This window comes from Poecilia reticulata, chromosome 12 (genome assembly GCF_904066995.2).
Source record: "Poecilia reticulata chromosome 12, P_reticulata-male-v2, whole genome shotgun sequence".
Taxonomy (NCBI): domain Eukaryota; kingdom Metazoa; phylum Chordata; class Actinopteri; order Cyprinodontiformes; family Poeciliidae; genus Poecilia; species Poecilia reticulata.
The window spans coordinates 24,371,738-24,397,511 of record NC_088841.1 but is presented as its reverse complement, the minus strand read 5'-3'; the positions used below and the strand labels follow the sequence as shown (position 1 = coordinate 24,397,511).

At 41.6% G+C, this 25,774-nt stretch overlaps 4 protein-coding genes and 1 long non-coding RNA gene across 18 annotated transcripts in view; 4 read left to right on the top strand and 1 right to left on the bottom strand.

The window, feature by feature from the left end:
• Positions 1-2,294, bottom strand: part of unc13bb (unc-13 homolog Bb (C. elegans)) — a 69,533-nt gene extending 67,239 nt beyond the window's left edge. For 7 of the 10 annotated variants that reach the window (XM_081613366.1, XM_081613370.1, XM_081613372.1 and 4 more), the window contains exon 1: positions 1,972-2,293. In XM_081613366.1, the coding sequence (XP_081469492.1) occupies positions 1,972-1,993 (22 nt within the window). In that variant the 5' untranslated portion in view covers positions 1,994-2,293. Of the gene's footprint in view, positions 1-1,971 lie in introns of all 10 variants that reach the window. The other 3 variants (XM_081613369.1, XM_081613373.1, XM_081613376.1) reach the window with 3 other exon arrangements.
• A 1,298-nt stretch (positions 2,295-3,592) lies between these two features.
• On the top strand, positions 3,593-7,684 carry stoml2 (stomatin (EPB72)-like 2). 2 transcript variants are annotated; one of them, XM_008424722.3, is made up of 10 exons: positions 3,593-3,795; positions 4,716-4,847; positions 5,275-5,374; positions 5,468-5,526; positions 5,592-5,693; positions 5,775-5,909; positions 6,525-6,669; positions 6,742-6,821; positions 7,028-7,156; positions 7,234-7,684. In XM_008424722.3, the coding sequence occupies exons 1-10, from the start codon at positions 3,754-3,756 to the stop codon at positions 7,360-7,362; spliced, it is 1,053 nt and encodes a 350-aa protein (XP_008422944.1). In that variant the 5' UTR covers positions 3,593-3,753; the 3' UTR covers positions 7,363-7,684. The 2 variants fall into 2 exon arrangements, with proteins under 2 accessions (XP_008422944.1, XP_008422943.1); XM_008424721.3 differs by having other exon boundaries at positions 4,713-4,847.
• A 1,251-nt stretch (positions 7,685-8,935) lies between these two features.
• On the top strand, positions 8,936-16,168 carry pigo (phosphatidylinositol glycan anchor biosynthesis, class O). Its single transcript, XM_008424720.3, has 11 exons — positions 8,936-9,110; positions 9,212-9,690; positions 10,235-10,378; positions 10,599-10,722; positions 10,800-10,959; positions 11,339-11,521; positions 11,785-13,363; positions 13,444-13,647; positions 13,858-14,033; positions 14,469-14,539; positions 14,671-16,168. The coding sequence occupies exons 2-11, from the start codon at positions 9,213-9,215 to the stop codon at positions 14,798-14,800; spliced, it is 3,249 nt and encodes a 1,082-aa protein (XP_008422942.2). The 5' UTR covers positions 8,936-9,110; position 9,212; the 3' UTR covers positions 14,801-16,168.
• Positions 16,169-17,969: 1,801 nt separating this feature from the next.
• LOC145554348 (nuclear factor 7, ovary-like) lies at positions 17,970-22,084 on the top strand. The gene is made up of 2 exons (XM_081613920.1): positions 17,970-20,412; positions 20,484-22,084. Exon 2 carries the CDS (start codon positions 20,501-20,503, stop codon positions 21,887-21,889), a length of 1,389 nt encoding a protein of 462 aa, XP_081470046.1. The 5' UTR covers positions 17,970-20,412; positions 20,484-20,500; the 3' UTR covers positions 21,890-22,084.
• A 2,791-nt stretch (positions 22,085-24,875) lies between these two features.
• LOC145554061 (uncharacterized) overlaps positions 24,876-25,774 on the top strand; it is an 80,670-nt gene continuing 79,771 nt past the window's right edge. For all 4 annotated transcript variants that reach the window (XR_014090095.1, XR_014090094.1, XR_014090096.1 and 1 more), the window contains exon 1: positions 24,876-25,707. This is a non-coding gene — a long non-coding RNA (uncharacterized LOC145554061). The remainder of the gene's footprint in view (positions 25,708-25,774) is intronic.

The following is a 25,774-nucleotide window of genomic DNA, read 5'->3' as shown; positions in this document are numbered from 1 at the left end:
TGGATGGATGGATGGATGACAGTTGGATGATGGATGGATGGATGGATGGATGGATGGATGGATGACAGATGGATGGATGGATGGATGACAGTTGGATGGATGGATCATGGATGGATGGATGACAGTTGGATGGATGGATGGATGGATGGATGGATCCATTTGCTGTTACCTCTATAATTAAACTACAGTCGTTCTCTAATCACATAAAGACGTTAAACAACCATAAACTACCAACCAAACTCCTGCTGAGTGTTTGACTCTGTTCTCCTGCTAACCGGAACCATTGAGCCCAAATCCATCAGAAATGTCTCCGTTTATTAGTTCATCCTAACAGAACAGCCGAGTCCGTCTCCGTACCGACTGGAACCATTAAAGGGTTGTCTTGGGTTTTTGTCCAGTCAGCAGGTTTTCTCAGGTCCAGTTGTTTGTTTTGGGCTTGCAGCTTCTTCACTCCTGCTCTGTTAGCATCACCGGGTCAAACCGTTTCGCAGAATTAGAAATTACATGAGATTACTGATGTAAAGATGGCCGACCAGGATCCTGCCTTCCCATTTTAATCTCCTAGTGTTTCCTCTCATATGTTTTGTCGTATCTCAGTGTAAACAAACAATAAAATTGTAATTAAGCTTCAAGCAGCTGCTGCTCCGATAAGTTAGAACTGGGTCAACAGTCTCTTCAGAGGCACCATGTCTTAATTATTTTCACAAACGATTTGAGTTTTACTGATCACAAAAACTTAAACAGCAAAACTGGAACAATTTGGTCATTTAAATTCAACCTAAAATACTATTTTTTTAGAAACTAGCATAATAGTTTATTAAATGCGATGTGTATTTTCATATTAAATTAATAACGTCATAATTTTTGCGTTAGACGATGTTCAACAATCAGATATTAGGAGGATGTAATGATTAACTGTTACTATGGAGGTCTAAACGTACCATAATTAGATAAATGGGGTTTTTTTTACATTTGTTTTTCTTTATTATTACTTAAATTTGGCAACAAATATACAAAAAAATCATAAAATCTATAATAATTACATTTTAACTGCAATAAAAAAATATTTAAACAAATTAGGCTTTACCCATCAAAACCAACACAACTCATGTAATTATAATTGATCAAAGTCAACTTGATGGGCAGATTAACCAATCAGATGCTAGTTCATTTATACAATTTTTATCAAATGTATTTATTTCCCATTAATCTCAAACTACTACTTCATTATTTCTTAATTTGGTATATTGTAGCAATCACAAATATTTTATTAAAGCAAATAAAATAACTACTGAAATTATAAATGATTTTAGAATGTAATGAAACCCAAGGTTTATTCTTCATTTTCACTTTTAAATACTTGATTGCAATTGAATACATGTGGGGGATATTTAAACTACTGTATTACCTAAATATCATGTTTAGTTAAATTGAGGCAATTTTGGATCTCCATAAAAATATCGCAGTACATGTAAAAATAACTTTTAAAATTACACAACTTTATAATGTCATGAAATCAAATTCTTATTCTTAATTTTGACTTAAGTATTATCTTTGTTAAGTTGAGGCACTTTTGCCACTCCATATTTCATCATAATACATATAAAATAACTACTAAGATTACGTCATCTGATAGTCATGAAATCTAATTTTTATTCTTAATTTCTGCTTTTTTATTTGATTGTGATTCAATACATTTGTGGCAGTTATTATTTGTGAAACTAAGGCAGTTTTGGCATGCCATACTTCAGAGGAAATACAAATTGATTCTTAAATACTTTAAGATACAATATTATTTGTGTATTGCACTTACTAAAACAAATATGTATTAAACAAATAATAGATTTATAGGACTGTAGCACTTTTTGTGCCTCATACAGTTAATTTTGAAGTTACTACTGAGGGACGAAGATTTTCCACCGTCAGTTACACGAAACTCACTTAAAGTGGATGTAAAAAGCCAAGACGTACCTCTGACACACAGTAACGACATGACAAAGCGCTTCCAGCGACGAGCAGCAGGTACTTTCACAGTTTGAAGCTCAGCGGAGATTTACTTTCAGTGAGGTAACATAATAAAATCCGTAAAAATGCTCTCAAAGCGCCAGTAAAATCCGTTTTTCGACGCTCGCAGGTTTGTGGCCGGCGCCGGACCGGGAGTGAAGAGCAGCTGCTCCCCGCTGTGTCCACGCCATTATTAAAACTCTCATCCCAGCTTTCCACTCGGATGGAAAAGCCCGACAAAGCGCCTGAAAGGAGGAGGAGAGGACACCTGTTACTGGCGTCACAGCGGACCAATCAGAGGGAGCGCTGCGGCTGGAGGGCGGGGCGTGTTTAGACTTTTCACCAATCGGTGAAGAGAGTGAGGGAGGAGGGAACAGGTGACGCTTTCCTGACCTAACGATGAAATAACCCAAATTATTATTATTATTTCTTTTATTAATTTGCATTTGGTCCAGTTATACAAGAGATTTATATACATTATTTATATATTTTTGTCATAGTTAGTTTAATGTTAAACATGAACTCAAAATTAATCTTTCTTGTTGTAGGTCAGTTAGAATTGACACAGTTATATTATTTACTAAACATCAGAGTGTAATTGAAGAGTTCACATTTTATAAAATACTATAAAACAAACTTTTGGAATCTGAAATGAGCTAAATGGAGAAATAAATGGGAAATAATAAATCTGACAAGAGGCAGAAAAAGAAAAACATATCAAGTTGACTGTTGTTAGAAAGTTGCCTGTTACACCAGGAGAAAAGATGAATATCATCCCCTTACTGTGAAGTCCAGTAGTGGCAGCATCATGATGCGGGACTGTTTGCTGCAGGAAGAAGGACTGGTGCGCTTCACAACATGGATTCCATCACATTATGTGGAAATACTGAAGCGAGATCTCAAGACATCAGTCAAATTTGTCTGCTAAATGTTTAAAACGTGGCTAAAAGAAAAATAAGGACGTTTCTGAATGACCATCACAGAGTCCTGATCTCAAGAAAACATAAACACAAACATCTAGAGAAATAATATAAAATCTATTTAAAATATATCTTGTAATTGGGGCGTTTAGATAAAATAAATAAATGATGTTTGAATCCCAAACTGCTCTAAAACATTAAACATTAAGTTTGATTTAGTAGCAGACAGGGAAGGAAAACGAGGGGCTTATTGAAATAAGTATTAATGAACAATTAACAAACAGCACCATCTAGTGAGACTATTCTATCATTACATTTATACTAAACCAAAATGAGAAAAAGACATTTTTAATCAGTGTAAAATTATGAATACATAATAGTGCATACTGCAACACACAGGGAAATAGCAATAATATTTTTATTTCCATATTTTTGCAACAAGAATAAGACAATTTGCGTTTTAGAGGTACTGTTATTTTATTACTTGATTTTGTTCTATATATTTAAAAGAAAATAAAAAATATATACATTTTAGCAGATGTTTTCTTTATACATAAATCTAAAATTGAAAACTAGCAAAAAAGAAATACTAAAATACTTTGTTTGAACAATATAAAACCTGCTCCATTATTTATCAAAGCGGAACTACTTTTGCCCGGCTTCTGTTTCCAGCGTAGACGGACCTTTTCAGTACTCCACCACTGATGTAACTTTCATTTCCTCCTAGAAGAGGGTCATTCACATGAGCCGTGAGCTCGTTTACAGACCGGTTTGTAAAACTGGAGCTATCAAAGTAACAACTAAGAACTAAATTTCATAAATAAGCAGAATGCTACGGACGCTGTGTCGGAGAGGCGGCGCCATTTTGCAGGTCAGTGTCGGTTCTCTTCGGCTTGTTAGCTCGTGCCACCAGACGTCATTCAGCGTGTAGACGTCAGTTAAAATTAAACCAAATGTTACTCTACACCTGCGGGTCTGGAACAAGCTAGTGTAAACATAAAAACATTATTTAATTTTAGAGTAGAAAATTGATTTTATTACAAGCGTTTTTTTATTTTATTTACCACTAATACATTTGAAAATTGTTTTGTTGTGTTGCTTTTTTTTTTTTTTTTTTAGAAGTTTACCTGTTTGTCCAAATTGTTTGACGTAATTTTCTTACCTGTAACGCAGGAGCGTCCATACAGAGACCAGATATTAATATCTGGGGTCAATTAGGGTCACCATAATAATTAGCATTTTCCTAATAGAGACGACTTGCCTCAAATATGAAGTTTACACGCATTTCTTTGCTAAAACAACCTGAAAACATGGCGCTGCTCCGTGAAGCAGCTCGTATCTGATAGGATTTCATATTATTTCCTTTAATATGGATTCATAATTTAGCAGATTACTGGAGTAGATCATGCTGCTAAATAATGCTTTGCATCAGACGTGTATGATTTATTTATTTCTGTTTGTAATGTTCACAAAATGCCTTTAGGAATGAAGCAATGGCAAAGTGTGGGAAGGAACAAAAAGAAACGAGAACAACAAGAAAACAACAAGAAAGAGAGAAGAATTGAAACGGAAAAAGAAAATTTAAGATTACACGACCGTTTGCAGAAAAAAATGACCAATTTTGTTGACAGACCGACTGGAGATTAATTCCAGTAATCTGCTGTAATTTACTCAAATCAGGTGATGTGAGTCATAGATTAATGTAACACTACGTGTGTGTGTGTGTGTGTGTGTGTGTGTGTGTGTGTGTGTGTGTGTGTGTGTGTGTGTGTGTTTGCGCGCGCGCAGCAGAGCCAGCGGTTCGGTCCGGTCCAGCAGCGCTGGGCCTCCAGTCTGCCCATGAACACGGTGGTTCTGTTCGTTCCCCAGCAGGAGGCCTGGGTGGTGGAGAGGATGGGCCGGTACCACCGCATCCTGGAGCCCGTAAGAACCGCCCGTAACCATGGAAACGCTCCCAACTGGACCCTGAGGGTTCCCACCCAGATTAGATTTTATTCATTTTACGGGTCTGGATGAATTTGGAATAATATTCCAGCTTTTTTCCTTCTTTCCTTCTATCCATCTCTTCATCTGTTCTTTTCTTCTTCCTTCATTCCTTCTTCTCTTCCTGTTGCCTTCTCTCTCTCTCTCTCTCTCTCTCTCTCTCTCTCTCTCTGTGAATCTGTTGTTCATTTAAAATAAACTTAGATGAAGATTGATTCTGAAAAGTTTAACCAGAAACTATCAGAATAATTTTTAGTTTTCTGACTGAATCGTTTACCATGTCTCTGTGAATCTCCACAGATCGTGACCTTTGACCTGTGACCTCCATCATGTGCTTTACCTCCTCTCTCTCTGTTTTTCCCTGCAGGGTCTGAACTTCCTCATCCCGGTGCTGGACAGAGTGCGCTACGTCCAGAGCCTGAAGGAGATCGTGATCGACGTCCCGGAGCAATCCGCCGTCTCTCTGGGTGAGCATCACTTCAAAATAAAAGCTTCCAACCAAGTTTACGCTCCCATCATTTCAAAATAAAAGCATCCAGCCACATTTCTAACCCTCCTAGATAACGTCACGCTGCAGATCGACGGTGTGCTCTACCTGCGGATCCTGGACCCGTTTAAGGTACGGCTGCAGGCCGTTAGCGGCCATTTTAACGTGATCTTAAAGTGACGGCGCGCTGCTTTCAGGCCAGCTACGGCGTGGAGGACCCGGAGTACGCCGTCACGCAGCTCGCCCAGACCACCATGCGCTCCGAGCTGGGGAAGCTGACCCTGGACAAGGTTTTCCGGGTAAATCCCAGCAGTGTCTCTCGTCCCTCCGGGAGTTTTAACCTGTGGAGGGTTTTAATCACCGTCCGTTTGATCCCAAAGGAGCGAGAGTCGCTGAACTCCAACATCGTCCACTCCATCAACCAGGCGTCAGACGAGTGGGGGATCCGCTGCCTGCGCTACGAAATCAAAGACATCAGCGTCCCGCCGCGGGTCAAAGAGTCCATGCAGATGCAGGTGGGAGTCGTGGACCGGGTCACACTGTGGATGTTTTTATTCTTCCATTTGAGATTCTGTTTCTGAAAACACTGGCAACAAGTTCATGATTTATCTGGGAAATGAGTCGTTTCAGAAACCCACCGAATGTTAAGTCACATTCAACTGGCACTGCACCGTTACCTAGCAACCCCACAGCACAGTTCCGCCCGTTACCTAGCAACCCCACAGCACAGTTCCGCCCGTTACCTAGCAACCCCACAGCACAGTTCCGCCCGTTACCTAGCAACCCCACAGCACAGTTCCACCCGTTACTTAGCAACCCCACAGCACAGTTCCGCCCGTTACCTAGCAACCCCAGATTCCAGAATTTCTTTTTTTTTTTTTACTTTTATGATTACGTTCAGAAATTTTCTATAAAAAACTTTGAATGTTTTGAGTTTGAAAAGTCAAAAAATGTTTTCAGAAAAGTTTTGTAGTTGAAATTAACTCCTTTTTTTGTCTACTTTTGTCCTAATATGAATATATGTGGCACAGATGAGATTTTTTGGGGTGTAAAGTTTGCATTTCCCAGTTGTCCTGTGAAATCTTACAGCTTTACCAGAAACACCAGTTGATGTGATTAACTTTGTGAAGGTGGAGGCTGAGCGTAAGAAGAGAGCCACGGTTCTGGAGTCTGAAGGGACGAGGGAGTCGGCCATCAACGTGGCTGAGGGTCGGAAACAAGCTCAGATTCTGGCCTCAGAGGGCGAGAAGGCGGAGCAGATCAACAAGGCAGCTGGTGGGTTTGGCCACCGTCTGTTTACTGGATGAAACCTTCCTGTTATCTCAAGCTGGTGTTGGTTTCCTGCAGGTGAAGCTCAGGCCGTGTTGGCCAAAGCTGAGGCTAAAGCTAAAGCTATCCGTCTGCTGTCTGACGCGCTAACAGAGCAAGTGAGTCAAAGTGTTTCTTCCTGTCACTTCTCAGAATTTTGACTTTAGAAATTTTATTTTAGTCTTTAAATTTTCTCAGAATATTAACAAATGAAGTGGAAATAAAGTCTTTTTATCAGTGTGATGAAGTCTGAAAACCTGACCGCCGTGTGGTTGAGGTGTGTGAACGCCGCTGTAGTGAAGCATCTTCCATTTTGTTTTCTCAGAACGGCAACGCGGCGGCCTCCCTCACCGTGGCTGAGCAGTACGTCTTGGCCTTCTCCAACCTGGCCAAGCAGACCAACACCGTCCTGCTGCCGTCCAACACCGGGGACGTCACCGGGATGGTCACTCAGGTCCGTATCCACCGCCGCCTGCAGCATCCGTCTGGTTGCTAACGGTTACCGACTCGTTTTTTTTTTGCCGTGTTCAGGCGATGACCATCTACAGCCAGCTGGCGAAGACGACTCCTGCAGGATCATCATCATCGGCGGCGGCGGAGGAGGAGAAGGCGGAGCTTCCTGACGGTTTGGCGTCAGCAGAGGAGCAGAGGACTCAGTGAAGGAAATCGGGATGTTTGACCCAGGAAGTGATGAAGCGGATCCAGTGGAGGCGGCTCTGCTGACCGAACAGTTCCCTCCGACCCGACCGGACTGGGAGGAAAACCGAACCCAGTGGTCTGGTTTCCGCCGGACCTCCGGATCAGATCTCCAGTTAGTCGATCCTCACAGACTGTTTGTTCAACCGGCTTCAGCCTCCAGGACACAAATGTTGTCTCAAATGTAAATGCAGAAATACTCATGTTTTCAGACATTTGTTTTCCTTTATAAGCGCCGAACACAATTATTGACCACCTTAATAAAGATGCATAAAAAACCTGTGAATACATTTAATGCTTTATTGCAGTAACAGATTTTTTACCTTGTCGTCGTCGTCATGACTCTATAGAGGGAAGATGAACAATTCTGTTGGTCTGATGTGAAAGTTCTGGAGATCAACGTGAACCTGCCTTCTCTGAATGACATGCTCTCTAGTCTTTCCCAGTTTGAAGATTGGAAACTTTGCCATCAAGCTGAAAGTTGTTGAGGGCCACGACATGCACTTAGTTCAAAAATAAAAGTAAAAAATACATTTCTTGTGTTTTTTTTATTTTTATTAGCTCACTATTAAACTAAACATCTGCACCAGACTGACCACCTGTCCAGGTGACCCGGCCTCTCGCCCAGAACCTCCTGACCCCACTGAGGGACAAGAGTAAGAAAATGGATGGATGGATAAACTAAACATGCAAAATGTTGAAAGAAAAAGATTCTATTTTGTACTAACGATGATCTAAATCATAACTCCATTTAGCTCCCAACTGCATGTTTAGTTAGCGAGCTCAACATTTAGTTTGATGAATATTTAGCTAACAGCTGTGTTATTATGTTTCTAATATAATTAACTCGTAAATTCATATTAAATATTAAATCAGATGTCATGACCAGTATAAAGACTCAATATTTTAGTCTTTATACCAGATATGTTTTCACTCCTACTTGAGTCGTTTTTTGAATGGCTTTAACATATTGTTATTAATAAACATTTAAAATATGCTACAGTAGTGCTAATTTTTCTTGAGTTTAATTTTTGAGTACCTGCCTCTTTGTAAATAAATATGTTACCCTATGAAATCAAACTTTATGAGGTAATTTAAACAACTTGATTGGCTAAATTTAATTAATTATTATACAAAAAAATACTTAATCGTATAATTACTTATAAAATGTGATTAATTTGCATCAGTTTCCCACTCAATTTTATTTGAATCTTTATTCATCTCATTGAATTTTTGGCGAAATGTTGACAGAGTGACACATCTCTACATCCTGCTATCCTCAATCATTAAACCCGGAACTTTGTCTCACAGGCCTGACGAACTATTTCAGACCTGCATTTAAAGAAAATCAACATTTAAATTCTAAGAAGTATTATACTCCTTAAATTGGGCAGCTGTTGTGTTTCGTTGTTATTTATCTACTATAACCTTAATTTATCTACAATAACTTAAGAGTTGAATTCTCCTGACAGTCTCAGTGCGGGGCTAGAAGGACACATCTCGGCGGTTGGTAACAGTAAAACCAGTCCGCCGTCAACTTCCGCCGGGTCCACCTGCCTGGAATGTGAATGTATCCGTCCCAATGAAGGTGAGGGAGGCTCCTGTCTGCTCCGTGGTTACCTGAAACACCTGGACCTCTGTGGTGTTTACACACACACACAGCTTCTCGGCCGCCCCCAGCCGCAGAGAGGTGAAATCCCAGCCGATACAAGGTCAGTCGTGACTGAAACGGGACGGATCAGCCGCAGCTAGCCGGTGATGTTAGCCGGTTTCTACCTGAACTCGCTGAATTCCTCTGTTGGTTCCGCTTCAGGATGAAGGGGCTCACGGTTCTCTCCCTGCTCCTGTGGCTGTGCGCGGCCTACTTCGTGGGCATCTACCTCTTCGTGGGCGGCTTCCTGCTGGTGAGGCTGGAGGTGAACCGGACCAGCGCCTGCGGGGACGTCCTGCAGCCCGGAGCGGAGTCGGCGGACTTCTGCCGGGGTCCCCCCCGGTTCCGCAGGGTCGTCGTCCTCATCATCGACGCCCTGAAGATCGACTTCGCCCGGTTTGACCCCACCAAGACGGCGCCGCGACCTTACGAGAACAAGCTGCCCGTGCTGGAGGAGACGGTGTCGGCCAGGCCCGCGCAGAGCCGGCTGTACCCGTTCAGAGCCGACCCTCCCACCACCACCATGCAGAGGATCAAGGGCTTCACCACGGGCTCCCTGCCGACCTTTGTGGACGTTGGCAATAACTTTGCCTCCAGCGCCATCTTGGAGGACAACCTTATCCACCAGCTGGGGCAGATGGGTGAGTTGGTGACGTCATGTGTCTTGGATGGATGGATCGACATGGTTGACTGTAAGACATGGTGGCGGCAGCATCATGCTGAGGGGTTTCTAGTATTCAGCAGAAGAGGGACACATGTCAATGCAACACGTTTCTTTCTTTCTTGTTTGTCTTTTATGTTCGTGTTTCTGCCCTTATTCTTTATTTATTCTCCTTTTTCATCTGCGTTTTTCTTTAGTTCTTCATTTCTGTCATTATTTCTGTTTTTTTCTTTATTTGTTCATTCCTTTCTGTCTGTTTTCTTTTTCCTCCTTTCTATGTTCTCTACTTTTATCTTTTTTGTCCCTCTGTCTTTATTTTTCTCTTTTGTTTTAGTCTTTTTTCCATTTTTCCTTTTCCTTTATTTCTGTTTTTTTCTTTATTTCTGTTTTTGTATTTTTTCCTCTTTTCTTTCCTCCTACCTAACTGAGCTCTGTAGTTTTAATAGAACATGTTTACCTTCTCCTCTCTCAGTTTATCCCAACATTCTGCTGTAACGTTATTAATTATTTAGTGTTTATTTCAGGTAAACGTGTCGTGTTTATGGGCGACGACACCTGGGAAAACCTTTTCCCTAAAAAGTTCTACCGCTCTCTGCCGTTCCCGTCCTTTAACGTCAAAGACCTGGACACCGTGGACAACGGCATCCTGCAGCATCTCTACTCCACCAGTATGTATGAACACCCACAGCGGCCATTTTAACTCTTCACTTGTATCAGTTCCATAAAACTAACGTTGAAAAGATTTACTTTTAGGAGTATTTGTGCTACGCTGTACTTTTTAACTCTTACTTGAGGGATTTCTTGGACGGATACTTTTGACTTTAGCTCAATCAGAAGCCAACTTCATGTTCCTGCCTGCTGCTTTACTCTCCATGCTGGTTTCTGCAGTGATGGGGGACGACTGGGACGTTCTGCTGGCCCATTTCCTGGGAGTGGATCACTGTGGGCACCGGTTCGGACCCGACCACCCGGCCATGGCCGACAAGCTCACCCAGATGGACGGCGTCATCAGGTTGGTCAGAGGAACGCAGACGGACACTAACGTAGGTGAAGCTGCAGGGTTTTGACCATATTTGGTTTTCCTTCCAGGTCGGTGATGGAGCGTCTGCAGGACGACACCCTGCTGGTGGTGATGGGCGACCACGGCATGACCGACACCGGAGACCACGGAGGGGAGAGCCAGAAGGAGACGGACGCTGCGCTCTTCCTCTACAGCCCGTCCGCCATCTTTCCTGGACCGCCGACTCAGGTAAAAATAATCCGGTTTGAGATTTTAGGCTGATATAGAACATCTTTACAGATTAATGTGTTTTTATCTTATATGAGAAAAGTGTTCAACAAGGAAAAACTACAGGAGAACATAAATCAATGCATGGTTAAACAAAACCTGAAATAATAATATTTTATATAAAAAATGAAACAAAAAATAGAATATGACAAATCTATTAAATAATAAAGGAAATTATAAATGCTAATTTATGTCACACCGTATATTCAAATAAGTTGAAACTTCTTTTTATTTTAATATTTGACACATTCATTATTATGTCTAATTTTGTCAGGATAGGTCTTCCGTAGAGCCGAGCTGTAAATCTCAGAAAGATGAGAAATGTTTCCTTTTTCCACAGGATGAGCCGGACGTCGTCCCACAGACTGACCTGGTTCCCACTCTGGCCCTGTTACTGGGCATCCCGATCCCGTTCAGCAGCGTGGGTCAGATCCTGCTGCCCCTGTTCCCCCCGCATGAGCCAACGCAGGGCGCAGGGAGGCGACTCGGCCAGCTGGAGGCGCTGTGGATCAACACCAAACAGGTGCTGGTGATGAACCAATGAGAAACTGTCACATTCTGCAGATTTTTCATTTAACTGCTTAAACTTTTTTAACATGTTTAAGCAGTTAAATACTTAAATTTAAATGCTTAAATGCATTTTAAGCATTTAAGCATTATTATACATTATTTAAAAAATGCAGATAAATAAATAATCCACTTCCTTTTATACATAAAATCAACACTCTCTCTCTCTCTCTCTCTCTCTGTCTCCTCCGTCTCTCTCTCTCTCCTGTCCTCCTGCAGGTCCACCGGTTCCTGGACACCTACTCGTCTCTGTCCACTGACATCCCTCCAGAGCGTCTCTCTGAGCTGACCGCCTCCTTCTCCCTCCTCTCCTCTGATTACCTCAGCTCGGTCGGCGCCGGGCGGCCGCCGCCGCCTCACCTGGCCTCCTCGCTGCAGGCCTACCTGACCTCCGTCAGGGACACCTGTCGAGCCACGTGGGCCAGATTCAACCCGGCCAAGATGGCGGCCGGCCTGGCCGTCCTCACGTTCGCCTGCTTGGCGTGTTTGGTGATGTCGGAGCTCTCCGCCGTGCTGACGGAGGAGAAGCATGCGGGACTAAAGGGTCCGGTTGCCGCGGCGATAACCGTCGGGGTCGCTGTCGCCGCTGCTCAGCTGGTTGCCCGCGGTTACGTGGAGGCGGCGTGGTGTCTGGCGGCGGGCGCCTTCGCCTCGGAGGCGCTCTTCCTGTGGAGGGCGTGGCGACTGAACCGGCAGGTCGTTTTAAAGAACGGAGCCAAAACGTGGAGGCTGTCGGCGCGCTGCCTGCTGGCGCCGTCCCTCGCCGTGCCGCTCCTCCGCTGCGCCTCGCTGCTCTCCGACAGCTACGTCATCTACGAAGGCCGGGTCGTGACCTTCCTGCTGCTCTCTCTGGCGCTCTACGTTCCCCTGCGCCTCAACTGGGACGGACATCTCGTCCCTCTGACCTCTGACCCGCTGAAGCCGGCGGGGCTGCTGCCCTCGCCGGCGCTGACCCCGGCCGCCGTGAGGAAGGAGAGCAGCTCTCTGATTGGCTGCCTGGGCGTGCTGGTGCTGTGCGCCTGCGTCTCGCTGTGGTTCCACGGCTGCAGGGAGGAGCAGGGCGGCTGCTCGCCGTCGCCGTTCCTCTCGCCGCTGTCCCGCCTGCAGGACAGCCAGCTGAAGAACCTCTACTACATCCTGTCCGTCGCCTCTCTGGGCGTCTGCGCCTTCCTGCTGCGGCTCTGGCTGTGTCACCACGGCAACCTGAACTCGTCGGGCGGGACGGCGTTCGCGGCGCGCTGGGTCCTGCCGCTGCTGTGCGTCTGCGCCGGCCTGCATTGGGCCGTCGGCGCCGCGCCGCAGGGCGGCTTCAGGAAGCTGGCGGAGCTGATCCGCGTGGCGCAGCTCGCCCTGCCCAGAGCCGCCTTCGCGCTGCTGGGCCTCGGCCTCGCCCTGATCTGGGCCGACCCGCTCACCGTGTTCCTGAAGACGCGGGCCGCCGCCTCGGCCAGAAGCCCCGCCCTGCCGGCGCGCTACCGAGCGAGCACCGCCATCAGCCCGCAGGCCGAGCTGCGCCACCTGATCCCGCAGATCTACCAGCGCATGCGGCGCTCGCTGGAGGACGGGGAGCTGGGCGGCGGCGAGGAGGACGGGCGGCCCGCCGTGGAGGCGTACGGCCTGGGCACGGTGTACTCCGCCCCGCTGCTGCTGCACTGCGGCCTGCTGGGAGTCGGGCTGCTGCTGCTGCACCCGGAGGGCCTGGCGCTGGCCTTCCTGCTGCTGCTGCTGGAGGCGGCGGCGCTGCTGCACATCCACGCCGCCGCCGCCAACCTGGGCGGGTCGCCTGCAGCCAGCACAGGTGATGTTCCTGAAACTCTGACCATCACCAGGCAGCTCTGGTTTCCCTGCATGGTGACGGTCATCTGTTCTCCCATCCAGGCGTTTTCGGCGTCGCCTGGACTCCAGTGGTTCTCTGGTCGCTGGCCGCCTCCCAGTTCTTCCACTCCACTGGTCACCTGCCCACCTTCCCGTCCATCCAGTGGGGCGCCGCCTTTGTGGGGTTTCCAGATGGACACAGCGGCACCTTCCTGCCCGCCTGCCTGGTCACTCTCAACACGTTCGCCTCACACATCCTGTTCGCAGGTTAAGAGACGATTTTACACGTTTTCTACATCAGATGTACAAATTTAATGTGTTTTAGTTGTTTTTATGTTAAACGCCAAGAAAAAATAAGAACAAAGTAAAAAACAACAAATTTTCATATGTTACGGTTTAACAATGGAAACTGTTTGTTCTAAATATCTGACTCCTTGTGGCATTAAAAGAGTTGACCTGTGATGTTCTGGTCACCAGTGGGCTGCCCTCTGCTGCTGTTCTGGCCTCTGGTGCGGGAGGTCAGGGGGGTGAAAGGTCATGGCGAGGAAGGCGAAGACGCCGTGATGGAAATGCGCCTGAGAGAGAAACCGCATCAGTTCAGCGCCGCGCTGCTGCAGCTGTCAGCGCGATACGTCTTTATTCTGGGAGCTCAGGTCAGTCAGAGGAAACCAGCAGGCTGGGAAAAGAAAAAATCTGACTTTTGGCTCTTTTTCTGTAAAATTTTGGGATTTTTATTTTTTCCTTCTGAATTTTGAATTTTAATGTCAAAATTTTGACTTTCTAAAAATTCAGATTTTTTTTTCTCAATTTTAACGTTAAACTCAGACCTGGTTTTTTTAATCCAAATTTTGACTTTTTCTCAGAATTCTTATTTTTTTCCCCCCCAATATTCTAACTTTAATCTCAGAATATTCAATTTAATCTGAATTTTCAGAATTTTGACTTTTCTTGTAATTCTGACTTTAATTTTCTGCGATTGCATAATTTAAGTCAAAGTTCTTTTTTTCCATTTTTTCAGTGGCACTAATTATCTTCCGTATTTCTTTCTGTGCCGTTTTGTTTTAACTTGTTTCTGGTTTTTTTCTCAGGTGTTTTCTTCAGTCTGTGCTGCTGCTATTCTCAGGAGACACCTGATGGTGTGGAAGGTTTTTGCACCCAAGTAAGTATCTGGATGTGTTTTCTGCCTGAAAACCTGTTGATCTTAAAGTTTTTCATGGTTTTAACATGTATGGAGCTAAAATCTGCCTCATTAGGACGTAATTTGCCTCTAAAGTCTGTTTTGCTTCCCAGGCTGCTGTTTGAGGCGTCTGGCTTCGTGGTGAGCTGCTGCTTCCTGCTGATCGGAGTCTCCTTGGTGCTCAGGGTCGACGTCGCCGTGGGTCACTGGTTTAAGAAACTCATCCCAGACGCCTCCAGGTAGCAACGCCGCCGCCGCCGCCATGTTGCACAAAAACATCCAAAACTGATGGATTTCTGCACAAACACGTCTGTGGAAAAGTGACTTCAGGACCAGATCGTTGGGCTTTTCCTCCAAGCTGCCTCACTGAGGGTGAAATCCTCCCAGCTTCAGCTGGAGCCATTTATGAATGTTTGTTCTGTTTTGGCTGAAACTACGGAAGGAAAACTGCTTCAAAAGTCATGGTGCCAACTCTGGACTCACTCAGTTCTGGTCACAGGATCACATTCAGCACAGAGAGGAATGTCATTACTTTCAACTTTTAATCATGGATTTGATCATTCAACTTCCACATTCAGCCTTATGGAAGACTGATCATGCCAAAACTGGAAATACATACAATGAAATTGGTTTCATAAGGTAATTAAATTGTCTAATATTGTTTCCAAAAAATAAAAATTGTCCAAACTTATTTAATTAGAATGTGCCATCAATCATTGCTATTATTAATTTTAAAGTTTACTTCCAAAGGGTTTCCTTTTTTTGCATTATTTTTTCATCTCCTGTATTTTTTCAAATGTTTATTTTACCTAGGTCCTCTAATATTTCCTCTTTGTATTTTTTTCCCTTCTTGTTTTACAATATTTGGCACTTTAATTACTTTATTTGCATATTTTCAATTATGGCACAATCAGTCCTCCATATAGGCGTGCAGACGTAAAAATTAATGGTGGATTTTCTCTAAAAATTCAACGTAAATATCCGAACATAAATGTTCAGGTATTTATGTTTGTGCCTTTAATAAAGCTCAACAGTTTTATTAAAAGCACAATAAAGCTGTTGTCCTTTTAAATAAAACACAAAAGCCTACAAAGAGGAGAACCAAACTTATTCCTACTTTGTATGTATTTGACATTTAGACATAAAATGAACATTAAATGATTTATTTTGCGCCAGAACTTTTATTTGGTGCGTTCGTTCCTCCCAGGATGTGAACCTGGAGCCTGGACTGACCGAGTTAAACCTCCAGCCATTAAAACACATTTTTACCGTCTGCTGAAGGGATTTCTTATTGAGTTTTTTATTATATTTAGTATTTTTTCAGAACAAATAACCAGCCAGTCTAACCTGAATGTTTGTAAATTAATAATTATTTTTTGCCTTTTTCTTGGTTCTAATGTAATTTGGGTTGCAGGAATCATTCAGTTGGTTTATTCCTGTTGATCGGGTTCAAGCTCAGGTTGATGACATCACTACAGGGGATGTTTCTGATTGGCTGTGAGATGATGGGACATTTTTATTTATAAAACTGATTGTGTTTGAGATGACTATCTGGTTAACAGGTGATGATTTTGCATACTGTAAAAACTAATAAAACTTTTCTACATCTTGTGTTGGCTTCAGTGTTTTTTACATGTTGCCTCTACGGAGGGCTGATCTTACCAAAAATGGAAATATAGAAATAAATTAATGTGCCAGTTATAGCACCAAAAATGTAAAAAAAACTTTCTGAACTTATTTAATGATAGTGAAACAAGCTGTTTCAATTTTTCTTTAACAGTGTTATTTAATTATTTTTCTAATCTTTGGATAGGGCTAGGGTTAGGAATATAGTTTGTGTAATGTTAAATCAATACTGTTGAAAATAAACTTATAATTTAATGCATATTTTTGGCACTATAATCACTTTATCAAACCATTTATTTCTATATTTATTGGTAATTTTGGCAGCATCAATCTTCCCTAGGCCCTTTGTTTTAGTTTTAAAATGCATTTTTTTTGTTCCAGTTAATCTGAACCATCCCATAATTTCTCTGCTGAACTTCCTCTGCAGTCTAACAAGTTTTCTTTCTAGAATTTTGTGATATCCTTATTGTTTCCATGGAAACTATATTTAAAAGTGACAGATGACCCAAAGTTCAAATACTTTCAATTTACATTTTTTTCTGTTTCAAAACATTTTGTTTCAGTTTCAAATCTTTATTTTCAGTTTTTAATTTGTTCTCAGTTTTAAAGCCTTATTGAGTTTCAAAGTATTTTTTCAGTTTCAATTTTTTTTGTCCGCTTTCATTTAACAAATTTTATGGCCCCAATTTAGTTCCATACAAAGGTCCCTCCGGAAGAAATTCAGCTTTAGTCATTCACAAGCCGTCCACTTGAAATCTCTTTGTTATCCACAAAGTTATCATTTTTTTCACCATCGGTGGTTAAATGATCGTGATCTTTCTGACCCATTGGGATGTTTCTCCTGGTTCGGAACCAGAACCGGGTCACAGGAAGGAGCGACTTAATAAACCATGAATGTCAGAGATGAAACTCACCAGATTTTCTCAGCATGTCGGTGATTTGCCGCCATGATGGACACATTATCAACACCCAGCACCTCACAGCCGTCATCATTTAGACACTAATTCCCCAAATTCACGCATAATCAAACAAATTAGCCTTTATGCTAATTTCTGATGACTCCATTATGCTAAAAGCCAGCTTTGAATGACACTCATAATTTCAGCGGAGATATTATTGCTGAACAACTTGGTAATGGACACTAACGCTTCTTGTGCTGAGTGGCTTCACAGGAGTAAATAAACGCTGATGTGTTTTCACTGATGAGCTGCTGAGACCCTGATGCGTTCAAAGACCGCAGGAAATCCTAACCAGCTGCTTCTGAACAGATTTACTCTTAATGTTTTTTTAAATTACTCATGTTTTATATCAGTATTTCCTCTGTCCATTTTCTCTCTTCCTGTTTTCTCCTTTTGCCTTTTTATTTACAAATGTATTTTTTATTACTTCATCAGTTTCCCTTTTTCTTTGAAAGAAAAAAGGAAACTGACTGAAGAAAATAACGAGAAAAAATGCAAAAAAGAAATTTAGAGAAAACAAATTGATATATGGGTAAAGAAAGAGTGAATAAATAAAAATAAATCAATAAAATATAATAAAACAAGACAAAAATGTTTTTCAAAAGTCAGAATAGAAAAAACAGAAAAAAATAAAACTAGTAAAACTAAGTTTTTAAAATGAAATGGAAAATTAATCATGATAATGTTATTATTGTTTAAAATAATAATTATTATTTTTGCCATACTGTTCAATTCAATTAATTGGTAAATCTCTTACTTTTTGCAACATTTGTCACTTTAATTACTTTATCAAACCTTTTATTTCTGAATTTTTGACAATTTTGGTGGAGTTAGTTCTCCATAGACACCTCACAATCCATTGTAATCATTTGAAATTTTTATAATTCATGAGTTGGAAAGTCCAGACCTAAACCCAAACAAAATTTAACAAGTTGTAAAACAAAGCAACATTACGACACTTTCCTCCCTCCGTATTTTACATTTGCTACTTTACGTTGGATTTTGAAGACCATTAAATCGTAACCAGACGTCCACCTGTCTGTTTCTTGACTCCGGCGTTGACAGAAGCGTCACGTTTGCGAGCGGATCGCGGTGATCGATGGATCCGGAGCGGCTGCAGAGTAATTGCATATTTTAGAGCCTTCGGATGAATTATCCGTCATTACCGCGCTGAGAGTCGGAGCTTCATTTGGAGTGAGGGATGTTGGTCTGCAGTCACATTTACAGCTGCAGGGGTCGTGAATTATTACAGCGGACATGAGAACATTAAATCAACTCAGAACCAAAACCAAGGTGACTTCCTGCCTTCACGTGTCCCTCTGGTGACATTTTTGTTCTTAATTAAATATCAGATTTAGAAAGTAGCTCAAAACAAACATAAAAATTAATTCTAAAGTTTCTAAAACACCTTAAAGTCTTATTTTCAGGTAAAAAATTAAAACTTTGAATGTTGACTTTCAGTCCAATATGGCCGCCAGTCAACGAAACAGTGAAAGTTGCAGAAATATTTTTTTTTTGTTCTTGCAAAATGAATCAGCATTTGAAGCAGGAATGTTTTCTATTGTGGAGGAGAATGAAGTTATCATGCTCCATGTTCTGGACTGAACACAAACCAGTTTATTAGAGTTTTATTCTAATGAAGGAAAGTTACAGATTAAAATCTGAAAAGTGTGGCTTGTTGCGTTTGTGTTTCCCCCGTTTGCTGTGGTACGTCTAAATAAAGTTCAGTTGTAGTTTTGCAACTTTCCTTCAAAAGTGGAATAAATTTGTAAAAACACCAATAAGCAGAAAGGTGAGTGATTAGACGTGAGCAGGAATGAATGAGTCGAATATGACAGAAGTCAGATCATTTTGTGTTGATGGAGAACGAGGCTGTGGGAGCAGAAAGCGACCGATCAGGTGTGGAGTCTGTGGCTGACATGATGACAGACGGTGATAAAATCAGCTGATCTCTTCATCGTTTAGCGCTCGGCTTCACGTGTCGGATAACCTGAGACCTCCTGCAGCGCTGCATTCAGCAAGTGCAGCAAACAGGCAGCACTTTTTATAGATTACAGTCACTAAATGGTTGCCTTGTTCCCTTGTTTATATTTTTAATAGTGTAATTATGTAAAGACAAACTATGTCTGGTGGTCCAGCTCTGAGTTGCGGGTTTGAATATGACAAAACTTTCCTATAACAAAATAGACCAGAAAGAAATTACTAATAAAATATCTTACATAGGCGTAGTGTTATGCTCTGTATAGAGATTCTCCTTTGATTGTATGTCTCACAATTTTGTAATTTATCATTGTTTATTAAACTCTGAAAGCTTTGTTAATATTCTGTCCTATAATGTGGTTAGAGGGGCCCTTTTCTTTTGAGCACCTGCCCCTCTAGTGGTCTCTGCACGGCCCTGCATAGACTCATTTGACAATAAAGACATTTGAAGTTTTAGTGTCTTGGGAGTGCAGTGCATGTTGGGGTGTTGGCTTTTTCTTGGATTTATAATTGGCTCTGATCCCTTATATTTGGCTACATGTTGAATTTTAGTTCTGCAACAGGATTAAATCTGTTTCTGCTGTGAAAGACTGATATATCTTTGCTAATTAGACTACAAATAATAATGGAACTTTGCAGAAGGTGAGAAATTGGGAGGTGGAGGGTTAATTATTATCTAAGAATAATTTTATTGTGAGGATAAAATCAAAGTTTTCCCAGATGTCAGAGATTTTCCTCTTTCTGGCTCCATTTCAGACAATCAAGTTTACTTGTGTAGCACGTTTCAGCAACTATGCAGTTCAAAGAGATTTACATCATAAAATCACAAAAATATAATTATAAAAAACAAAATAATCTACAATTGAGAAAACCAGTAACAAACATTACATTTTGATGATCATCATCAATACACATCAAATATGTTGGTCAATGTTCATTTCATTTTGGCCACTGAAGACAAATATCCTCCTCTGATGCGAGACCAAATAGACAACAACCCATGATGCAGCGCGGCTCATCGCGCTTTTACTTTGAAAACCGTCACGCAAAATGAAGCAGTCACGTGACCCAGGCAATGCGAGGCCTCGTTTGTTGCCAGTCACGTGGTTTTCAGCAAGATGACACAAGCCTCGAAGCGGGACTTCATGGGACACGCCCCCTTTTTACTCGGTACCAGCCTGGATCCAGATGGTCCATCATTAGACTGAAGGCGACCAGAGAGAAAACTGAGGAACCAGACGCTGAAACACAGACTGCTGCAGGAGGAAAACCAAGGAAATCAAAGTGAAAGTAAGAGAATCAAGTTTCTACAGGAGAGAAAGTGACTTCCTGGTTTAACTTTCTGTCTGCTGTGGTTTCAGCTTCACTCTGAGACAAAATGGCTTCCAGGTTAGAGGAGGATCTCTGCTGTTCGATCTGCCAGGAAATATTTAAGGATCCGGTTCTTCTGTCATGTAGCCACAGCTTCTGTAAGGAATGTCTGATGGACTGGTGGAGAGAGAAACCAGTAAAACAGTGTCCAGTTTGTAAGAGGAGATCTTCTAAGGAACGTCCACCTTTAAATCTGGTTCTGAAGAATCTGTGTGAGTCTTTGTTACAGCAGAGAAACCAAACAGCTTCAGAGGGTCTCTGCTCTCTGCACTCTGAGAAACTCAAACTCTTCTGTCTGGACCATCAGCAGCCTGTGTGTGTCGTCTGCAGTCATTCAGATTTACACAAAAACCATAAATTCAAACCCATCGATGAAGCTGCTCAGCAACACAAGAAGAAGCTTCAGGAAACTCTGGAGCCTTTAAAGGAGAAGCTGGAGCTCAGGAAGAAAGTTCAGGAGGAGTTTGATCAGACAGCAGAACACCTGGAGGTCCAGGCCCGACACACAGAGAGGCAGATTAGGGATCAGTTTAAGCAGCTTCATCAGTTTCTAGCAGAGGAAGAGGAGGCCAGGCTGGCTGCACTGAGGGAGGAAGAGGAGCAGAAGAGAGGGATGATGAAGGAGAAGATGGAGGCTCTGAGCAGAGAGATAGCAGCTCTTTCAGACACAGTCAGAGCCACAGAGGAGGAGCTGAGAGCTGCAGACGTCTCATTCCTGCACAACTACAAGGCTGCAGTGGAAAGAGTCCAGCGCTGCCCCCTGCTGGAGGATCCACAGCTGCCCTCAGGAGCTCTGATAGACCAGGCCAAACATCTGGGCAACCTGGCCTTCAACATCTGGAGCAACATGGAGACCATGGTGACCTACACTCCTCTGGTTCTGGACCCAAACACGGCTGGTACAGAACTCCATCTGTCTGAAGATCTGACTGGTTTGACTGAAGGAGAGAAACAGCAGCTTCCTGATAATCCAGAGAGATTTGATTATTACTGGTTTTCCGTTCTGAGTTCTGAGGGTTTTAACTCGGGGAACCACAGCTGGGATGTTGATGTTGGAGACAGTGGAGTCTGGAGACTCGGTGTGTTAGAAGAATCTGTGAACAGGAAGGGAGAGATAAAGTGTGGCCAGTTCGATATTTGGCTCTTTGGAGGTATATACTATGCATCTTCTCTACCAGCTCCTTCCACTCGTCTCTCAGTCCAGAAGAATCTCCAGAGGATCAGAGTGAATCTGGACTGGGACAGAGGAAAACTGTCCTTCTCTGACCTGGATACTAACACACACATACACACCTTCACACACACCTTCACTCAGAAGATGTTTCCATTCTTCAGTACTGATAAAACACTAAAGATCCAACCGATGAAGATCTCTGTGATCAAACAGCAGCTCTGATGATCTCAGCATGAAGGACAAATTGATCCTTATTGATCAGATGATTGATTGGTTTTATGATTGATAGTTTGCTGGTTTGGTGAATTTATTGTTTTTACTTTTAAAGTCAGGAAACTGGAGATGATCTGATCATCTGTGTTCTTCATATCTTTCTGTTTTTTCTACCTTAGACAATAAAAATGTGTAAAAACAAGGTTTTATTATTCATGAAAGTTTTTGATTTCATTATCTGGACAGATAAAAATAATGAATTTTCTTTTGTTTTAAACTTTATTGTTTGTACAAATGAGCCGTTTCTGATCCAAACTTGAAGTTATTTTATGTTTTTGTTCATTTTGTGAGAATTTCATGTAACAAATATATCAGCTGCTTCAAGGGAACAAATGATTATTGTTCCATCCATCCATCCATCCATCCATCCATCCATCCATCCATCCATCCATAATTGTAGAGTTAAATCAGGTTGCAAGACGTTTATAAAAAGCACTAGAATAAATCAGTTGCTTAATCTGAGCCCAGTTTGGATTAAACATGAGATTAATTCTTAAATGAAACTAAGAGAGAATTACTCCTGGATATGGACAGCTTAATATTTAATTACTTTTAAAAAATTCCCTTTTGGGATTTCAAACTTTTGTCCTTTAAATGTATTATTTCTATAGATCTATAACACATCGTCCTGTTCTCCTGAATATTTCTGGCTCCACTGTTGAAATGAACAGCTTCAGATTCAGTGGAAATCTGGATTCTAACTTCAAAATTATGACTTTATTATGCAGCGTTGCATTACAAAAAGACCAATATGGGACTAAAATGGGGCCATAAAATTTGTTTTGTTTTGAACTTTTCTTCAGTTTAAAAATATTTTTTAGTCTTAAAATTATTTTTTAGTTTAAAATGATTTTTTTATTACAAAATTATATTTAATTTTTGAAATTATTACCTCAGTTTTAAAATGACCTGTTTAGCTTTTACAGTTTCAAAATAATTTTTTTGGTTTTATAATTATTTTTCAATTTCAATTCTTTTTCTCAGTTTTAAAATTAAATTTTAGTTAAATTTTTTTTTTTCGTTTCAAAATTATCTTTCAGTTTAAACTTTTTTTTCAAAATTTTTTTCTAGCTTCAATTGAAAAATAAAGCAGAAGGTTTAAAATTAATTTTAATCTTCAACGCAATTTATTTTATCCTTATTTTTTTCAGTTTTAATATTATTTTATAGTTTCAATTTATTTTCAGTATTAAACTTTTTCTGTTTTCCAGAAAAAAGCAGGTGACCCCGCCTCTCGCCCAGAATGTTAGCTGGAGATCAGCACCAGCAACCCTGCCGACCCCAATGAGGGAAAAGGGTGTAGGAAAACGGATGGATGGGATGTTTAGTTAGCAAGCTTTTTGGCACCAGTTTAGCTCCATAATTGTGTAAATCTGGTCGAAAAACACATCAAACATCCTGAAGATGCTGGAAACTATTGGTCTCAATTCTGAGGAACAAAAAAGGAACAAAATCTAAATATGAAATGATTTCACCACAGTACTTGGACTCTTATGCAAAACATTTTGTATTTTCCTTCACATTTACATTCATGAATTTCCTTAAAACCCAAAACGACACACTGACATGGGTTTTGTAGTTTTATTGTCATAAAGTGTTAAAAGTTTAACAAGCATGAATGATTTTGCTTCTCACAGAAAACAGAAACGCTGAGCCAGGAACACTTTGGGAAAACAAATAAAAAGCTCTTTGGTTTCCCTCCAGGCTCTGATTCCCAGATAAACTCGTCAATGTTTGTGTGTTTTCGACACAAATCCTGCCCAGATCTGTTGAACTTAAGCTACGATCTGTAGAAAAATAAAACAAGTTTAGTTAAAGAAATAGCTTAAAAATCAATGAGAACTAAAATCTGTGAAAATCAACACCGCAAAGGTCAAAGGTGAAAAGTTCAGACAATAGCAAGACGTCATTCTGACCCCAAGAGACGAAACTCTAGTTTAAACATGTTCATGATGGTTTTTTTGTAACTTTCTCACCTTTCAAAGGTTCAAACTTTCCTCCATTATGATACTTTTTATTCCTACAACAGGAACATTGTGAGTGTTGAGAACCGACGTGTAAAAACACCAATCAGACGCTAATCTGTAATTTCCTAAGGAGCCTTAATGTTCATTTCTCTGGTAAGGTTGGAGAACGAGTAATGTTTCATTTGGAAGTAAATTAAATCTCGCCGCGTATATCAATACAAAGTACCTTCATATTTTCCAATTCCAACGTCCGCCGCCTCCGTCTCTCCCATTCGCTGTAATCACATTCTGGGTTTTGTTGTCCTCATCACTGCGGCGGCGATGATGATGATTGCTGAGCGATCGCCGCCGCCATGATCATCAACGCTTACACCTGATTGGATTTTAAACTCATTAGCTGTCATCTTTAGCAGGTTGTGATAAGGATCCTCGATCTGCTCAAATTCATTCCTACTTGATGCGGATTTGTTTTTATTTCCTCTTCTGACCAGAAGGTATTTTGTTTGTTTGTTTGTTTGTTTGTTTGAACTAGTTTGTCAAGTCATTAGGAAGCATTGGAGAAGGAGGAACTTTATTCTTTACATTTTGACTTCAGCACCTCTTGTCACTTTAAATCCAAAAAAGATGCTGCTCATTTGGGTGCGCATTTATGCAATCATACATCTTAGAAAAGCAGAAGTGGAGTCTCGTACACAACCAACAAGAAAGCAGCAAGCGGTTTCATGACAGCAAGTCAACAACGAAACACGTCTTTTCCAGCAGCTATTGTGAAGCAGCAAAACCAGTGGACCAAATGCACTAGAGCTCAGATTGTGTTGCTAGGTAACGGTCGGAACTCTGCTGGGGTTGCTAGGTAACGGTTGGAACTCTGCTGAGGTTGCTAGGTAACAGCAAGGGACATTACATTCGAAAGGTTTTTGAAGCGCTTCATTTTCCAGACACCAAGAGACATAAACTTGGTGCTGCTCCAAAAGGAGGAAGTGGACTACAGCGCCAGGCATTCTGGGTAAATACAACCAAAGCAAACATTCTAGTCTAGCGCTAGCAGGAGAATTAGCTAGTGGTCTTTAGCTAAAAACAAAAGAGAAATCCTGCAACCGCCTCTGCATTTTTATGTACATTTTGTGAAAAAGGAAGTTGTGCTCAGTGTGCTCTTCAGAAGTTTTCATGTTGTTTTCCTCTGTAGTTCTTATTGCAGCGCCCCTACAGGCGAGGAGGGGAACAGGTTTGGTGTTTTTGACTCAATGCAGTGTGAAAGTGAACCGCAAAAGCCGAAAATGAACAAATGTCGAAATTTTGGTCTCCGATTGAACCGAATCTGCCAGACTAACTGGCTTTGAATAATAACTGGAACATCATTAGCTTTAGAATAAAACAGAATATAATTATATAATTGGTTATTTCTTCACAAGCTGGTTCCAAAGTGGTAAATATTAAATAAAAAGTAAAAAGATGAACAGGAGTAACCACGTCAGGCTGCGTATGTGTTGGCTCATGCCCACTTAAAAGGTATTTGGTATTCCTGCTTTTCACTACTTTTCCTTTATGAATGTTTTCTAAACATACTTTATTTTATTGTAAAATGTCTTTCATCACTTTTATTTTGACTAGCCTTAAGTGAAAACATGCCTTTCCATCCGCTGACTTAGTTTGTCCCCTGTAACGATCAACCGCCGGCTCGTCTCGGCCCGGGCCGCCATTTTGTTTTCAAACGTGCTTCGAGTTAGTTCCCGGCAGGGAGAGGAGACGCATACCGGCGAGGAAATACGATGAGAGCAGGAGAGGGGAGACATTTATGAGGTAAAGAACATCAGAGCGGGTTTGCTTGAGCTCTCCTTAACATCAAAACAAAAGCGAAGGCTGAGTA